This window comes from Artibeus jamaicensis, unplaced genomic scaffold, assembly GCF_021234435.1.
Source record: "Artibeus jamaicensis isolate MK-2021 breed Jamaican fruit bat unplaced genomic scaffold, CSHL_Jam_final contig_867, whole genome shotgun sequence".
Lineage (NCBI taxonomy): Eukaryota > Metazoa > Chordata > Mammalia > Chiroptera > Phyllostomidae > Artibeus > Artibeus jamaicensis.
This window is the reverse complement of record NW_026521995.1, coordinates 5,964,541-5,980,419: the sequence shown is the minus strand read 5'-3', so window position 1 is coordinate 5,980,419 and position 15,879 is coordinate 5,964,541. Positions and strand designations below refer to the sequence as shown.

At 38.2% G+C, this 15,879-nt stretch overlaps 1 protein-coding gene across 3 annotated transcripts in view; it reads left to right on the top strand.

Annotated features, from left to right (window-relative positions):
- PRTFDC1 (phosphoribosyl transferase domain containing 1) overlaps positions 1-11,479 on the top strand; it is an 89,345-nt gene extending 77,866 nt beyond the window's left edge. Inside the window, exons 5-9 of one of the 3 annotated variants that reach the window (XM_037125790.2) lie at positions 3,733-3,750; positions 5,159-5,241; positions 5,703-5,749; positions 8,827-8,916; positions 10,183-11,479. In XM_037125790.2, coding sequence (XP_036981685.1) covers positions 3,733-3,750; positions 5,159-5,241; positions 5,703-5,749; positions 8,827-8,916; positions 10,183-10,202 — 258 coding nt within the window. In that variant the 3' untranslated portion in view covers positions 10,203-11,479. The remainder of the gene's footprint in view (positions 1-3,732; positions 3,751-5,158; positions 5,242-5,702; positions 5,750-8,826; positions 8,917-10,182) is intronic. The other 2 variants (XM_053654721.1, XM_037125791.2) reach the window with 2 other exon arrangements.
- The last annotated feature ends 4,400 nt before the right edge of the window (positions 11,480-15,879 follow it).

Sequence of the window (15,879 nt, the reverse complement as noted above, 5' to 3'; positions counted from 1 at the left end):
TGGTGAACATCTCAGATTCAGTGATCAGAGTTATCAAATTGCAAGTGTTCAAGAGACACTGTGTTCTGAAGAAATTTCCAAGGCTGCCCACTCAAAAAAAAAAAAAGAGAGAGAGAGAGACAGAATTTTAGGAGATTTCTGAGAACAAAATTAAAAACAGTAGACATTAAGTATAGCTCAATTAAGGAGGAGTTGTACATCATTAAGGAAAAATGTATCAAAAGTATAATGAACTAGAGAAAGTAAAAAAATTGGCTCAAAATTGTTGATTTGTTCCACAGGCATTTCTTGAGCAACTACTGTATACCTGTCCCCATATTATATATCTGTCGTTTAAAGATGAGTTGGTTAGTCTTTGTTCCTTGTCTCATGGTGTTAATCTTGGTGCATGAGAATATAAAAAGATTAGTTCTTTTTGGACACTTGTGAAAATGCTTCCAATTTGGAATAGCTGCTTTCCCTTTCCTCTGTGGCTACTTCTTGTTTCAAATGACAGAGTCAAGCTTCCAAAGGGGCGAAAGGCATTGCTTTGGTTAGAGGTGAGCTTTCACATAACATTTGGGCCACTGAAAAATCCAGGTAGTGGCATATATTGCTAATGAAAGAATTTGAAAACATAGTGTAATGATCTATAAAGGAAAATAAATATATATGTAATGACTGCTCTATATCTCACTAAATAACTCTAGATATTTCCATAGTTCCTTTTCAAAAGCAGTCAGTTTGTCTAAATCAGCATTGCCTGCCCTTCATGTATGAACCCACCAAATAATTTTACTTTTTAATACTGTTCAATATGGTACATAACAGAGAGGGCTTTGTATTGTTACAGATATCATCAACCCATTCCTTAATCCTCCAAAATCCTCCGAGAAATATAGTTAAACCATAACTAACTAATGTTTCCTCATAATAATCCTTCCAAGAAAGAAAAGCTTACTTAAAAAAATAATAGAGGATTGTTTCAGCATAAAACACTGCAAAATGATAGAAAAACCAATTAAGAATTCCAAGAAAAGTATAAACAAGATCTAAAAGGAGATATAATTATAGTACACTGCTTGACTCTTTATTGGGAAAAAATGTTAGCAGCATAAAAACAGTCACACCCTGGCTGTTGTGGCTCAGTTAGTTGGCTGGAGTATCATCCCATAACCGAAAGGTTGAGGGTTTGATTCCCAGTCAGGGCACATACCTAAGTTGCAGGTCCCCGGTATAGATGCATATGATCCCCAGCCCAGCTTCTCTCTCTTCCTTCCTCTCTCTCTAAAAAGCAATGAAAGCCCTGACTGGTGTGGCTCAGTGGGTTGAGTGCCAGCCTGCAAACGCAAAGGTTGTCAGTTTGATTCTGTCCGGGCACAGGCCTTGGTTGCAGGTCGGGTCCCTAGTTGGGAGCATGTGAAAGGCAACTACTCACACATCAATGTTTCTGTCCCTCTCTTTCTCCCTCCCTGTCCCTCTCCCTGAAGGTAAATAAATAAAATTCTTTAAAAAATTAAAAAATAAAAAGCAATGAAAATATGTCTTCCAGTAGGTATTTAAAAAAAATTTTTTTAAAGATAGTCATAACAAGGTAACTGCATTGGGGGTTTGGGGGAAGGAAGTGAGTTAGTGTGAAAGAACTAAACTCCCATCTATTATATAACATAGTAAATAGGTAATGTCTAAAATTATTAAAGTGAAAAATAGAAGTACAGAAAAATAGAGTATTCTAAATTAAAAGAGAATTAAAAATCCAGTGCATGGTCTTAGATTGACAAACAAGCAACAAAATCCATTTTAGTGACAACTGGGAAATTTAAATATGTACTAAGGTTTACATGATATTAAGAAATTGCCATTTTTGTAAAGTATGATAATATTTAGCTATGCATAATAAAGGCTATCATAACTTTCATGCATTTTAAAGTACATAAGCAATGTATTCTAAGTACATAAGCATTTTTAAATATTTTAAACAGGGACCCATCAGCAGTTAGAAAAAAACTTTCCTATTTGGTTTTGAGCATGCATATATATTACCTGGATTTTAAAATGTGTTGAAGTTATTTTGACAATATATCTCTGGACTAGGACACTTCCAAGCTCCCTCTCCAGCCACCACTGTATCTTACAGTTGAAGCTAATCCTTTCAAAGATGACTTTTGTTTTGCAATGGTTCTGAACTTCCAAAAAACAGATTTAATCACATTCAGTCCATTTTACTTAATTAGTCAAGAATGCAGAGTAACAGAGTTTAGAAAGGTTATTCGTTATCAAATTAAAACAAAAAGAGACTGTGGTCTAGGAAATTAAATTAACCAAGTCTTCTTCAAGTATTCTGGTTGGTTAATAGACACAGTTGGTAAGTCTAGATTAAACTAAAACTGTGCATCTTAACTAACTGTTATGGGTTGGTGGTTAAGACAGAGACAATGTGCTTAGAATGCCAAGGGGACTCCTATGTCAGTGTGATTTTCAGGGCAGAGAGCATACTCAGAACATGTCCTACTTTAAACATTGACAAAATTATCTTACATTTTAATGATAAAATTAAGAGTTTTAAAAACAGATTGAATGAATACAATACCAAATACCTCAGAGAAAAACATTTCCAGAAAGAATTTCACCTCAAAATGCTTTTGACACATAAAGTAATATGGTGCAAATTTAACAGTTTTTATTGGTTGGTTAACATTTTACTCACTTAAATCTCTTTTGCATTAGCTATATGTAAGATACGTAAAGTGTAAGGCTTGATCCAATTTTTTAAACTATTATATGAATCATTGGGGTAAATGAAAACTCATCTAGAGGAAGAAACCATTACATTGAGGGAGTATCCACACCATTAAGTTAATTGGAATGGCATATTAACACAGTCGTATTTTAATTTGGTGAGACAGTATTGACACGTAACTACTAATCCATTTAATTGGTTGATTTTAACTCATTAATAAGTGTAATTAGTTATTATTCCTTAATTCAACACATAATTACTTAGTACCTATATACAGGTATTTATGCCCAAGACTGAGAATAGAGTAATAAGCAAGACAAACATGACTCCCACCCTCATGGACTTTATACTCTAGTGAGTAAGACAGGTATCAAATAAAAATTTTAAATGAAGCATAATCAGTGTCCTTGGGAGAGAAGGCAATGAATATCTTAAGAGCACTGAGTAAGGAATCTAACCATGTCTCTGAAAATATAAACTAGACACCTATCTATCCCGACCCCCTTCTTCAGGGTTGAGAATTTGAAAGTACGGAATCCTCACTGATGTTGGTGGCTCTGCAGGAATAGGGCTGTCCCATCTGAATGCATAACACCTCTACAGAACACTCTCTCCATTAGCAATGCAGTTCATGTTGGCTTTGTTCTCCTGGAAAATGCAAAGTAAGCTTTGTACCCCAGAGAATGCTGGGTGGAGCACTTGCCAGAATTACGAAGGTGGAATGAGTATGGATAGCTCTTCAGACAGGCAACCGGGTCAAAGATAAGCCTGCTTTTAACCTAAATATAGATATTAATAAATATTGAAGCACTAAGTAATTCCAGAGTCTGTTAAAAAGGATCTGGAACACATAGATTACCGCTAAGCATTTACTTGTGTTAGATGGATGGCGGGGGGACCAAATAAGCAAATCGCAAAGTTCCAATTGTAAGCAAAATGTATGTTTAACTTGTGAGCCAGATTTGCCTTTGATTCTAAATAACTGGTGTTTTTTGTTTTGTTTTGTTTTTCAGAATGTCCTCATTGTTGAGGTAAGCCATTATTGAGGTAAACTTTTAAAATCCATATTTGGAAGTCAAAAGGACCAACAGTGAGTTTAAAATAAAGAACTTTTTATCTAATAGGCCAAGGATTTACTGAATTTTCTCTGTGCACATGGCTCCTCAAATTAATTGATCAGGAGCCAGCTAGAATCACTGACTTGAAATAACTTAATGAGAAAGCTTTTTAATATTTAATTTCACACATGTCCAAATGGGTTATTATTGGTTATTTGTGAATCAGACATTTTTACAGAAGAGAAAACTAACCCACAAAACCAGATTTATTTAATAGTTAAGCCAAGGTTAGAACTCACTGCACCCTCAAGTCAATGTTCTTTCTAAGGAACTCTAATGACTTTAAGCAATTCTGCCTTCAGCATCCAAATCATAATCAATTAAAAAATAGCAGTCCAAAGGAAAGCTATGAATTGACTTAATTGGTTCTGTTTAAAAAAAAGAAGAGAGGGAGAAGGGAAGGAAGAGGAGAGAAAGAGAGAAAAAAGGAAGGGATGGAGGGAGGGAGAGAGAAAGAGAAAAAAAACAGGCCCTGTGGCAGCAGTGGACTCACACGCAAATGTCCATGTTTCTTTCCTTCAAGAGCACACCTGCCTTATCAGCTGGCACGAATCTAGGGGAGCTGTTTTCACGCCTTTGTTACACAATTGCCTGTGTGCCATATGTATCTGCAGTTCTGGCTCGGACATAATCATGAAGTAGACCCTCTAACCAAATGAATTGCCCAACTCTGGCTAAATCCAGACCTCTTGTTTTGATAATCAACTCCTGACAGCTGATTTCTGTCCTGAGGACAATAAATTTCTGCTGCCCATTCTACTCTAATTGCGCAGCAGCTCATCAGCAGAGATGAGCCTCAGCTCACTGCAGGCTCGCACCCTCAGAATTCAAGGGCTGTCACCAGCTGCTGTCCAGACACATCTCACTTCCCAGCCATAGAATTCCCAATTGAGTGGGGAGGGCAAGGGGGAGGTGTTTATCCATTCAGTGTATTCAGATGTACATCCCATGTCCATGAAAATTTATGCATCCTGTATTGTTATATAACCTCAGGGCCAAATGTAGTCCTTGAAGGCGTGTGAGCGAGTCCGAATGTACTCAATAAGGAGCCCCACATGCTCTCCAAAGGCTGAATTTAGCCCTTCAACCCAGCCCAAGGACTCGAGGAAATACTCACCAATGTATTTTCCCAAACCCAGCTTCCAAAAGGAAGCACCTGTCTAAAAAATAGAACTAATTCTGCCTCCTACTTTGAGTCCAAGTTGATTGCAATTCTAATCACGATGCATTATTAATAAGGAATATAATTATCTGTCTGAATGAAAAATCTATTATGCTGCCCAAATGTATTTGGTTGAATTTGTCTGTTCTCTTTGCAAAGGATGTCGTGGGAACGGGGAGGACCATGAAAGCGCTACTCAGCAGCATAGAGAAATACAAACCTAACATGGTTAAGGTGGCCAGGTAAGTAAAATACACATCATCATTGTTTCTGTCTTTCCAAACCAGCCCAAGAGGGATGCTAACACAGGATGCTCTTTTCAGAGAGTGCAGTGTGTTCCACCAGTGACCTTTTGCTCTGGGGTGTTACGGTTTGACCATACTATACACACAGCCCATTTGACTGCTGGCCCGAAAGAGGAAAGAGAAGTGGATGTGCTTTGCTATGGCTGAGCTCCTCTATATGTGCTTCTAGCTGTTTCCAGGAGCAGCTGGCTGGGACTTGGTACCAGTGCCCCCTTCCTTGCTAGAATCACTGAGGTGGTATGCAGTAGCAGAAGCATGAGGTAGGGGGCCTATGACGATACCCCATACGCGCAAGGAGGAAAATACATATTTTAAATACATATTTTAATGATGTTTAATTCAATTTGCAATTCACAGAGATTTTGTTTGGATCACTAAAACTCTTTTTTTAATGGTAGTTTGCTGGTGAAGAGAACACCTAGAAGTGGTGGCTTTAGACCTGACTGTAAGTGTTTTTGGTTTTTGTTTGTTAAGGGGTTGATTGGTGGTGGTGGTTTGTATTTAAGAAATTCCTATTTGATGACATTCTGTGTGAAGTGGAAGCTGAATAGGCTTGATAGACCCATGGATTTCCCCCTGGTCTCCTCAGCTTTGCTAGTGAAGCTAGAACTCTACAAGAGGGGCTTAAATTTTCTAATTGGCTTCTTTCACAGGCACTCAGTCGTGTGCATGAATATTTCGATTTGTAGGTTTTCCATAGCACCTTAACTCCAAAAAGCTCAAATAATAGGTTTCAGGTGGTGGAGGGAGACTTGACCTCTCTAGACTGACTCCGATGTAGGGGATCCCTGCCTTCACCACTGTCCCCAGCAATCACACATGGACAGGTAGTTGTAAAGGTTTAGAGGTATTTTCATACCATATCCAGGAACTATCACCAAACAATGCACAATGCTGACCTTCAGGGAGCCTGAGTTTTAGCACACAGAAGGGGAAATCCCCCCACCACCTCTAAACAAAAGTTCACTAACACAAAGAATGAAATGCATAGCATAGCAAAGATAGTCAATGTTGTAGTAACTTTGTATCATGACAGATAGTAACTAGACTTATTTTATTCATTTTGTAATGTATGAAAACATCAAACCACTATATTGTATGCCTGAAACTAATATAATATTGTATGTCAACTATAATTCAATTAAACATGTAAAAATAAAATATAACTTCACAGAAACAAAACAATAACAGGGGATTAGCAGAGTAAATATCTATAGATACTATCTTTACACTTGTCTTCAGGCATGTGTTCTGGAAGACTTCTTATCTAGGGCAGAAGGATAAACTAGCAGCTTGATTATTTATTATTCTAACACTGGAGGTGATTTTTTTTCACTTACATAGACAGAGTTCAACTTGAATTTTATAACTTACATTTGCTCTAAAGCTTCTCTGATAATTTGGCCACAGTTCTGATTAGCAAGCTGAACAAACATTACAGCAAGAAAAACATGCTCTATGGATGGGTAATGTGCCAGTGATGTTTAGCCAGTGACTCGCTTTTACAAAACAAGTTTCATTCCTATGCAGGATGTATTAAATCTAGACAATGTCAGTTTGGGGCAGAGAGACACAATAGTGTGTTTCTATCCAGTTACTGGCTCAGAAAATATAATCTGGATGTAGTTAAAGTTGGACAAGATTAGTAAACAGAAATCTAAGGAAATAATGTAAGACACTGTATAGAAAAGGTTTCAACTGAAACTGAAAGACATTCACTTCAGACATCCAGTTAATTACAAATTTCTTGTGTCACTTATACTAACAACATTAATAACAAAGTAATGACAGCAAATAACAATAAATAATAGTAAGAGGTTATGATGTGCCCCAACACTGTTCTAAGAGCTACACAGAGATGTAGCTCTTATTTAAAATAGGTGCTACACCTATTTAAAATAGGTGCTACACCTATTTAAAATAGGTGCTATTGTCATGCCCACTTTGCAGACAAGGAACTTGAACATAACCAAGTTAAATAGCTTGCCAAGGTCATATAGCTTTAGGTTTCGAGTCAGTATTGAACCAGGCAGTCCGGTTCCAATCACTGCTCTTGTGCTTGCACATCTGCAATTGCAAACAGAAGAGTGGGAATTGCACCCATTTCTCAGCTGGAGATAGGTCACTCTGGTTCCCATCCTTCCCCTCCAAGTCCTCCTGTAATTCTGAGACAGCTCTTCAGGTTTGGCTTTCCCAACCTTCTCCTCCAGGCCTGAGTTGCCACACCTATTCTGGGGTTTGCATTGCTCACTCTGAAGTCATTCTTATTGTTATATCCAGGGTTTCTTGGGGTTGGCTAATATTCTTTTACCTAGCTCAGAATCTCTGTTTCTTCTTTTTCACAGATTTCTTAGGCTTTGTACTTTTTGTTCCTTTCTCCTAATTGACTCTTTCCTCTATGCTCAATGACATCTTTTCTTCTCCTCTGATTATTTTTTTCAAGAACCTACAGTTTGGAGAATCAAGTGGGCTTCCTAACACTGACACATGATGTCATCCCCCAGAAAATAAGTTTCTCCCTGCTAGCATGTCCAGTGAGCATGAACAAGTTGGTTTCTGCCTGTGAAAGCATCTTTGGTCACAGGGATCACAATGGTGGTGGGCAGTACTGTGGAGGTCACTTTCTCTGCACTGTGCCACTGTAACTCCCCACAGCTGCACTGAAGTACAATTTCATAAGAGTAAGCAAGTACATCTTCATCTGCAGCACTGTGATAAACAAACATAGATTCCAAATAACTAGAAGGAGTTTGAAAAATTACTGTACCAAAAATACATTTATTCTGTTTCAAGACCTTCAAAAAGGACAGCTCTGGTCTGCGTCTTAAGGATCGTTTTCAATAAAAATCATCTTCCTGTCCATAAATTTCTCTTTTGATTAACCAAAGTACCTTCTACTGCATTTAAATCCATTTCCTCTCCTTCCGTTCTTCATAGAGGTAAATAGCTAATTACTGTCACCTGCATTCTGTACACACATTCTCTTCCTCGAGCTCAACCATCCCATTTCCTTTCACATTGCCTTCCCAGTTTTACTTCCAAGCCCTTTATCCCGTCAAGGACACTGAATACAGTGCTAAGATAGCCTCTCAGTTGCAACTGCCTGCACACCTATGCATGTAGTGCGGTATCGTCATACCTTCTGTGTGAACTGCACTTTGTGCTGTCAGAAGGAAGGCAGCATTTTGTGTATCCTTTGTCATTCCACCTTTGGAACAACAAGGGTACATGACTAACGCAGGCATATTTCTAACTCTCCACTGGGCTGCCTGTGCCCTTTCTCAGCTCTGGATACCAGGAGTACAGTCCTTCTTCATTATATGCTGTTTGCCTTGTCTCCCTGAGTACTCACTCCGGTCCAGGTTCCCGCTAGGTTCATCCTATGCATTGCTTATCACTTTCCTCATTGCTTCTGCCTAAATGAAAAGTCCTTAATGTTGAAGTGTCACCAAGAACATATGGTGGCTTTATACTTATGTTATCTAAATTTTATTTCTTTGTTTTCTCATTCTCTTTGCTCAGATGCTGGATTTGAGATTCCAAACTTATTTGTGGTGGGTTATGCCTTAGATTACAATGAATACTTCAGAGATCTCAATGTAAGTCTTGCATGTAAGTCCCTACCTCCTTCCCATTCACAAGAACTTGACAGACCCATCATTTAACAAATTATTGAAATAGGAGTAATGATGGCTACCATTTATTGAGCAGCTTCTGTGTCAGGAATGTTAAACTCAATTCACCCCCCACTACCCTGCAAGTTAAGAATTAGGGTGATAGAAGCAATTATTATTATCTCTAATTTATTTATTTTTTGGTACTTTTTTGTTTTTTCTTTTCGGTTATCCCTGTTTATACTAAAGAAATAAGGAAGATAAAAACAGAACTACTGATATTGATTTTATTCAAGCCATTGACTATCTCCACCCGCCCACAGTAATAGTCAATATTCTACAAACAGTTTTGTATCAATGCTTGAAATCTAGCAGGTCCAATTAGAGTGCCATGCAGCTAGCTCATAACCCTTCCCAATTCGGGGTCGGGAGGAAAGAGAGAGAGAGACATTGATTTGTTGTTCCACTTATTTATGCATTCATTGCTTGCTTCTTGCATGTGCCCAGACCAGAGATCAAACCCACGACCCTGGTATATCAGGATGATGTGCTAACCAACATATATAGATGTGGACCCCCCAGCTGTGGGACCCTGTCCATTACTGAACGATGTAGAAGTAGACATCTTGTCTAAAATGGACCAATTTGTCTCTCTCTCCTAAAAATTAGAAATTTAAACCAAAATTACAGGGACCAAAGGGGTAAGCAATGGGCTAAGGTCTGGGGCCACCCCTGTTTCTGCCTTCCAGCTCCTTCATTGCTCAGCCCTTTCTTCGCTTCTATGAGCTCAGTATCTCACCAACAAATCCCCTATTTTGCTTAGGCTAGCCTGACTTCGTTTCTGTTGCTTACAATCAAAATATTCATGACACATTTTTGATACCCAAAAAGGGTCAAATAAGAGTCAATATTATTTGTATTATGGCTATTTCTCCATTCATCCTAGTGATTGTAATTTTACTGGTAGACTTCTATCTCTGTCACAGCTAAGCATACTGTTCCCTCAGAATTTCTGGTTGTTATCCTAGGGAGCCAAATTCAGCAAAAGGCTCAAAACTGAAACAATGAAGAAATTTTTATCAAGAATTTGAGTGGGTCTCTTTAGATTTCCCACACATACACATATACACACGTAAATACACACATATATTTAAAATAACAGTAATGAATTACAAGGTGATAGTCTGTTATTATTGTATATTATTTTCTGCACCTCATATTTTGTTAAGAAATGGATGCATTATTAAATGCTTTATTGTTTCAGCATATATGCGTGATCAATGAGAAAGGCAAAGAAAAATATCGAGTGTAAAGAAGTCAATTCTCACCCTTGAATCTTCAGATAACATCAGACTTAGAACTACATTCAGAAAGCCACCGCATACAGTCTGTCTCCCCAGGCGTTTTCACTCAGCAGAAAAGAAAAAATGTTTTAGTGAGAGAGTTTTCTTTTCTGGGATTATAACAAAAAATATCAAAAGTGCTTAAGAAAAGGAAAACAACGTTTTTATCTGACTGGTTCCAAATTAAACACCCTTTGTACTCCTGCAACACCTTTTGTTTTGACACAGTCATTGTGCTCGAACACTTTACCCCCACCTGGTTACTCAAATACTTCTCACTGAACTGTTTGTTTTTTTTAATATACTCAAGTACTATTTTGCAGTCTTAAGAAACTGGAAACTTTTAAGTTAAGCTCTGATCCCACACACTGGAAATTCAGCTGAATTCCCATACTGAAAAAGGAGAGAAAGGACAATTTAATATAAATTTTTGTTTGCGCTTTTCTGACAGGCCATTATTATCTGCTTTGACAAAGCCTTTCTGAACCACAGCATACAATGAATGTTAATGATGTTATGAAATAGGCCTTGCTTAGTGCTCTTGATTGGAGCTTCCGGTATGTGATAACAGTATGTCATGGATGCATGGATGTACTCAACTGTGCTTAATACTCTGAATTTTAATTAAGAAAAATACAATGGCAGCAAAGCCCTCATTTCTAAGTGGCATCCTTTTATTCATGTGGGACATGAGCAAATGGCAGGATTTGGGGGAGGGGCAAGTGTTTTTAATGCTGAAAACTAAGTACAAATAAATTTTTCCTCTTATTTGCACCGAAGGAAAACCATTATTATGTGTTATCCTAAACAGGAACACAAAGGTTGAATTATTATTTTGAGTGGCCTTATAAGACTGATCATACAGTCCAAGGCACTATAGAAAAAAAAAGCATACTCAAGAAAGTTTTTTCTGATTAATATTCTTTCCTTTCCCCCTGTGTTATGAGATGTTTTTTAATTTATGGGAATTTTAATTGAAAATAAACCTGAGTGCCAATAGAGCTGTTTTTTTCTCACTTCCTAAAAGGAGCAAATGGAAAATAAATAACTCAGCAGCCTTTGTTTTGTTCTGAACTGTATGTGGCATATTATTATCAGGTTCTAGCTTCCTTTAAACTAATAAAGACTAAGAAACCATGTTATGTTTCATAACTGCTTACTGTTTTTCTTCCGCCTTCATATTTTTATATACTTTCAGCCATTAAAATGTGTGTGAGCTGGTAGCTTAAATATACTACTGCATATATTTTCCCCATGGCTTTATTTTTGTTAACCTGGAAAAAATCCAATATATGCACCAGTATAAGCAAACGATTAAGCTAGTCTTAATCTGCTGCTTTTTTTTCTCCTTAAGTTTGTTTGTAAGAACAAGGAATTTTAGTCCTGGAAGAAGATTTTCCTGCATATTTTTGTTCCAGCCAGAGAAGAAAATAAACCACGCCCAGATATCCTCAGGGGGAAACCAGCAGCAGGAATTCCTTCTAGCTTTGCTGCATAGAACAACCAGAATCAAAATTATGAACTGATAATTCTAACTGACCTATTTCTTGATCTATAAAAAGTAATGCTCTAAACATAATAATAATTTTATTATGCCACATTTATATCCTAAAATAATCCAGACATGTTTAATTTTAAATTTAAAATTACCCATAAAGTATGATTTATTAAAATATTTTCTTTAAATTTTTGGATTTTAGTAACCATCTATCATTTTTGAGGGCTTTATATTTATTTGATTAAAAAGGAAACTATACAAGATTTTGAGGACTTGCACTAGTTGATGCTGAAAAAGAAAAAATTATTAAATAAACAAGAAATTTAGATTCTTGCAATACTTTTCTATCAGATAATATTTTGAAAGTGATATCCAAGAATGTCATCTTGGGAAAAAGAGCATTTCCTTTTCTCTTGCAAAATCTAATCTATTTAATACCACTGAGTTTATTCAACCTACACCAAAAATGTAAAAGCTTATTACCTAATTAATAACTGCTAAATTCATTAAGTTTGTGTTCCAAAACTGATAAGTAGGTGGAAAAAGATTGTGTGGTATGTTTTACTGGAAAAATTTGGATTTAGTTATGAGAATTCATAATACTTTTTCTATAGTCATACCATAACAACATTAGTACTACTTTGGAATCTTCCAAATACATCAAAGCCCCTCATTGTAAATTGGACCTTTCTTTCTGGACAGTACTGTATCACATGTTGAACTATGTAGCAACCCCCAATGTGAACTGCAAATACAGTTGACTCTTGAACAATAAGGTTAGAACTGCTCGGGTCCACTCACCTAAAGATTTTTTTTAATATGTATATTGTAAAACATTTTTGGAGATTTGTGACAATTTGAAAAAATTCTCAGATGGACCTGATGCTTTTCTTAATAATGTTTTCTCTAGCTTACTTTATTGTAAGAATATGGTAAATAATGTAAGAGGTCTGTCCAGAAAAACTCCAACCATTGTTAATAGAACCAGAATGGTTTGCATGACATCACTGTAACCTGACAGCCAAGAAGAGTGGAATGCGCATGCGTGAACAATGATGACTTCACTATACTAGTTAGTAGGGGCAGTAGATGCCCTTGAGTAAGCATGTGTACTATGTGTCTATTGTACTCAAAATGACTGAGTGAGTAGAGCAACAAATCTGCAACCAATTTTGCATTAAGCTTGAACAATCTTCCATGGAAACTATTCAGATGATTCAAAAGGACACAACTATAGGCAACTGGTGATTGGCAGCTTCATCACAACAACGTACCCACTCATGCATCACGTCCTGTGCAGAGTTCTTTGGTGAAACATCAAATCACTCAGGTGATTCAGCCCCACTACAGCCCAGATTTGGCACCCTGCAACTTCTGGCTTTTACCAAAACTAAAATCATCTTTGAAAGGGAAGAGATTTCAGACTGTCTGATAAGATTCAGGATAATACAATGGGCCTGCCGATGGCAATTGAGAGAACTGCGTGAGGTCCCGAGGTGCCTACTTTGAATGGGACTGAGTCATCATTGTCCTGTGTACAGTATTCCTTGTATATTGTATTTCTTCAATAATTGTCTTTTTTTCATAATACATGGCTGGATACCTTTTGGTCAGACCCCACTGTATAACACACAAAATATGTGTTCATCAGCCGTTTATGTTATCAGTAAAGCTTTTGGTCAACAGTAAGCTATTAATAGTTAAGTTTTAGGGGAGTCAAAAGTTATACATGGATTTTCAACTGTAAGGGGGTTGCTGCTCCTATCCCCAGCAATATTCAAGGGTCTACTGTAGTCAGATCCTGATGTAACCTGTTTAACTTTTGGATGTCTTCAGGTATAGCATGTTTGCCATGTTTCAGGCCTTCTGGGACTGAAAACAGCCCTCCAGAGCACAAGGGAGAGAGAAGGTAACCTATCCCACCTCCGGAGACCTGGTGTCATGCAAATATTTCCTCACTTAGGAGATAGAGGCAGTATGTTCTGGCATATTGAAGCCCTAAAGCACATTCTCCACCCAGATGTCTGGTAAATTTGAACAAAAATAGCACTGGGGGGGTTTACTTATTTTGCTAAAGTTACTTCGGGATTCCCCAGATGCTGTTTGAAGGCTGGAGGCAGGCTACTTTTACGAAGGGAAAAGGGATGATAGTGAAAAGGAAGTTGTTTGCACATTTATGCTAGGAGTTGTGCAGAGAGGAAAGAGGGTGTACATGGAGAGGGATGCACTGTTTCCCGGCCCAGATCCTCTTATTGATGCTGAATCCTATGAAAAGAAGTAGACCAGGATGCCAGCTGAATGAGCTGTTTTCATGGTAGCCTCTGTGCCACACGGTGGGGCAGACAGGTCATTCTCCATGTTTCATTGAGGATCATGGCACAGCTCTGGTGCAGGAAGCAGTGAGAAAACAGCTCCATTCCGGGATCCCAAGGATTTTGCAGTTTGGAGGGCACTCTGGGCTGGAAAGTGTATCAACATCCAAGATACTTAACAAGATACCACCCTCCAAAGGTTTCATGGGCCAGAGGCATCCACAAGGAGACTAGAACTGCCCGTGAGAGGAAAGTTAATGGATTTAAGTGAGAAGTCTCTGAGCATCCCAGAAGCACAGCTACTGCATATGGTTGTACTGCCTGTGCTGTTGGCGCTCTGCACAAGGACACCTGGCTGAGGGAAGCACCAAGGTGCTGACACCCTGCCCACGCTCTACTTGTGAAGCCATGAACCCTGGCTGAGGACTGTATCAGCCCTCTAGAAGAAGTGGCTTTTTCTAAAAGGGGTATCTTTGTCTAATCCACTAAAAAATTGTTTTGTTTTGTCTGGTTGGTTGGTTTTTGTTTTTTGTAATTTGTCGGCCAGAACGAGGTTGATTTTTTGTGCCAAAGTGGGGTTCTCTCAGAAGTAAGTAGGGAAGAGCATAAATGCAGGGTGGGGTACTGAAGTCCTGCATTTTCCAAGAGGGAGAAACAAGCTTGAACTAATGTCACCGTGACCTCATTTGTTTCCAGAGCCTAGTGGGTGTTGACTAATGAAGAAGCTGTGAGTAAAGATGGTAAGTGTAGACAACTCATTCGAAAGCTGGCTGTAAAAAGAAGAGGCATGTAACCATTGCCAGAGGGCTTCTAAAAGATGGAAGAGATCTGTGCATTTTTATTTGCTGTAGAGAACATAAAAACAAACGTGGGGGAAAAAACTATACAAAGTGTGTATTTGTTATGGATTGCTGTGTCACACTAACCCTAAAACTGAGTGACTTCAACCAACCGTATTATTTATTATCTTTCCTGGTTTACAAGAGCTGGGAATACAGGGAGGGCACGGTGGGAATGGTCTGTTTCTGCTCCGTGGTGTTGCTTCAGCTGGAAGACTCGAAGGCTGGGAGGCTAAACTATCCAATGTGACAGCCATTAGCCAGATGTAGTTCTTAAATTTAAATTATCTAAAGTTCAATAAAACTTGAAATTTAGTCCCTCAGACTCATGTGTGGTAAGTTATCACATTAGACAGCACAAACAGGAAATTTCTATGATCACAGAAAGTCCTACAAGGATCTGCTCTGGAGGCTTGTCCAGTGGTTGATACGAGCTGTTAGCTGGAATCTTAGATGAGGCTGTCAGTTGGGATTTTTATGTGTGTTCTCTCCTTGTTTGGGCTTCCTCACAACATGGTGGCTGGGTTCCAAAAGCAAGTGCAGAGAGAGACAGAGACAGAGAAGCAGGTCGACACATTGCCTTTTATATGCCAGGCTCACTCCCACCGCTTTGTTAGTCAAGGCAGTTACAAAGGTTTGTCTGCGTTCAAGGGGAGGGATCACCGCTCAGCAGGAGAATAGCAGCATCACACCATGAGGAGATCAGGTGGAACGAGATACACACTGCTGTGGCCATATTCAGAAAACTGAAGATGAAATCTGCCTCAGAAAGGTTATGTTCCCTGCATATTTTTCTACTAATCAGATTAGTGAAGGAGTTGATTATTCAGTGGTCACAATGCATCATTGAAAACATGCCTGCTGACACAGCTTCTTAAAAACTACAAATACTACCTGGCCACAAGGAAAAATGTGAGACAACATACAGAAGAACACCAGATAATAGCACACCTTGATTATAAAGATAGA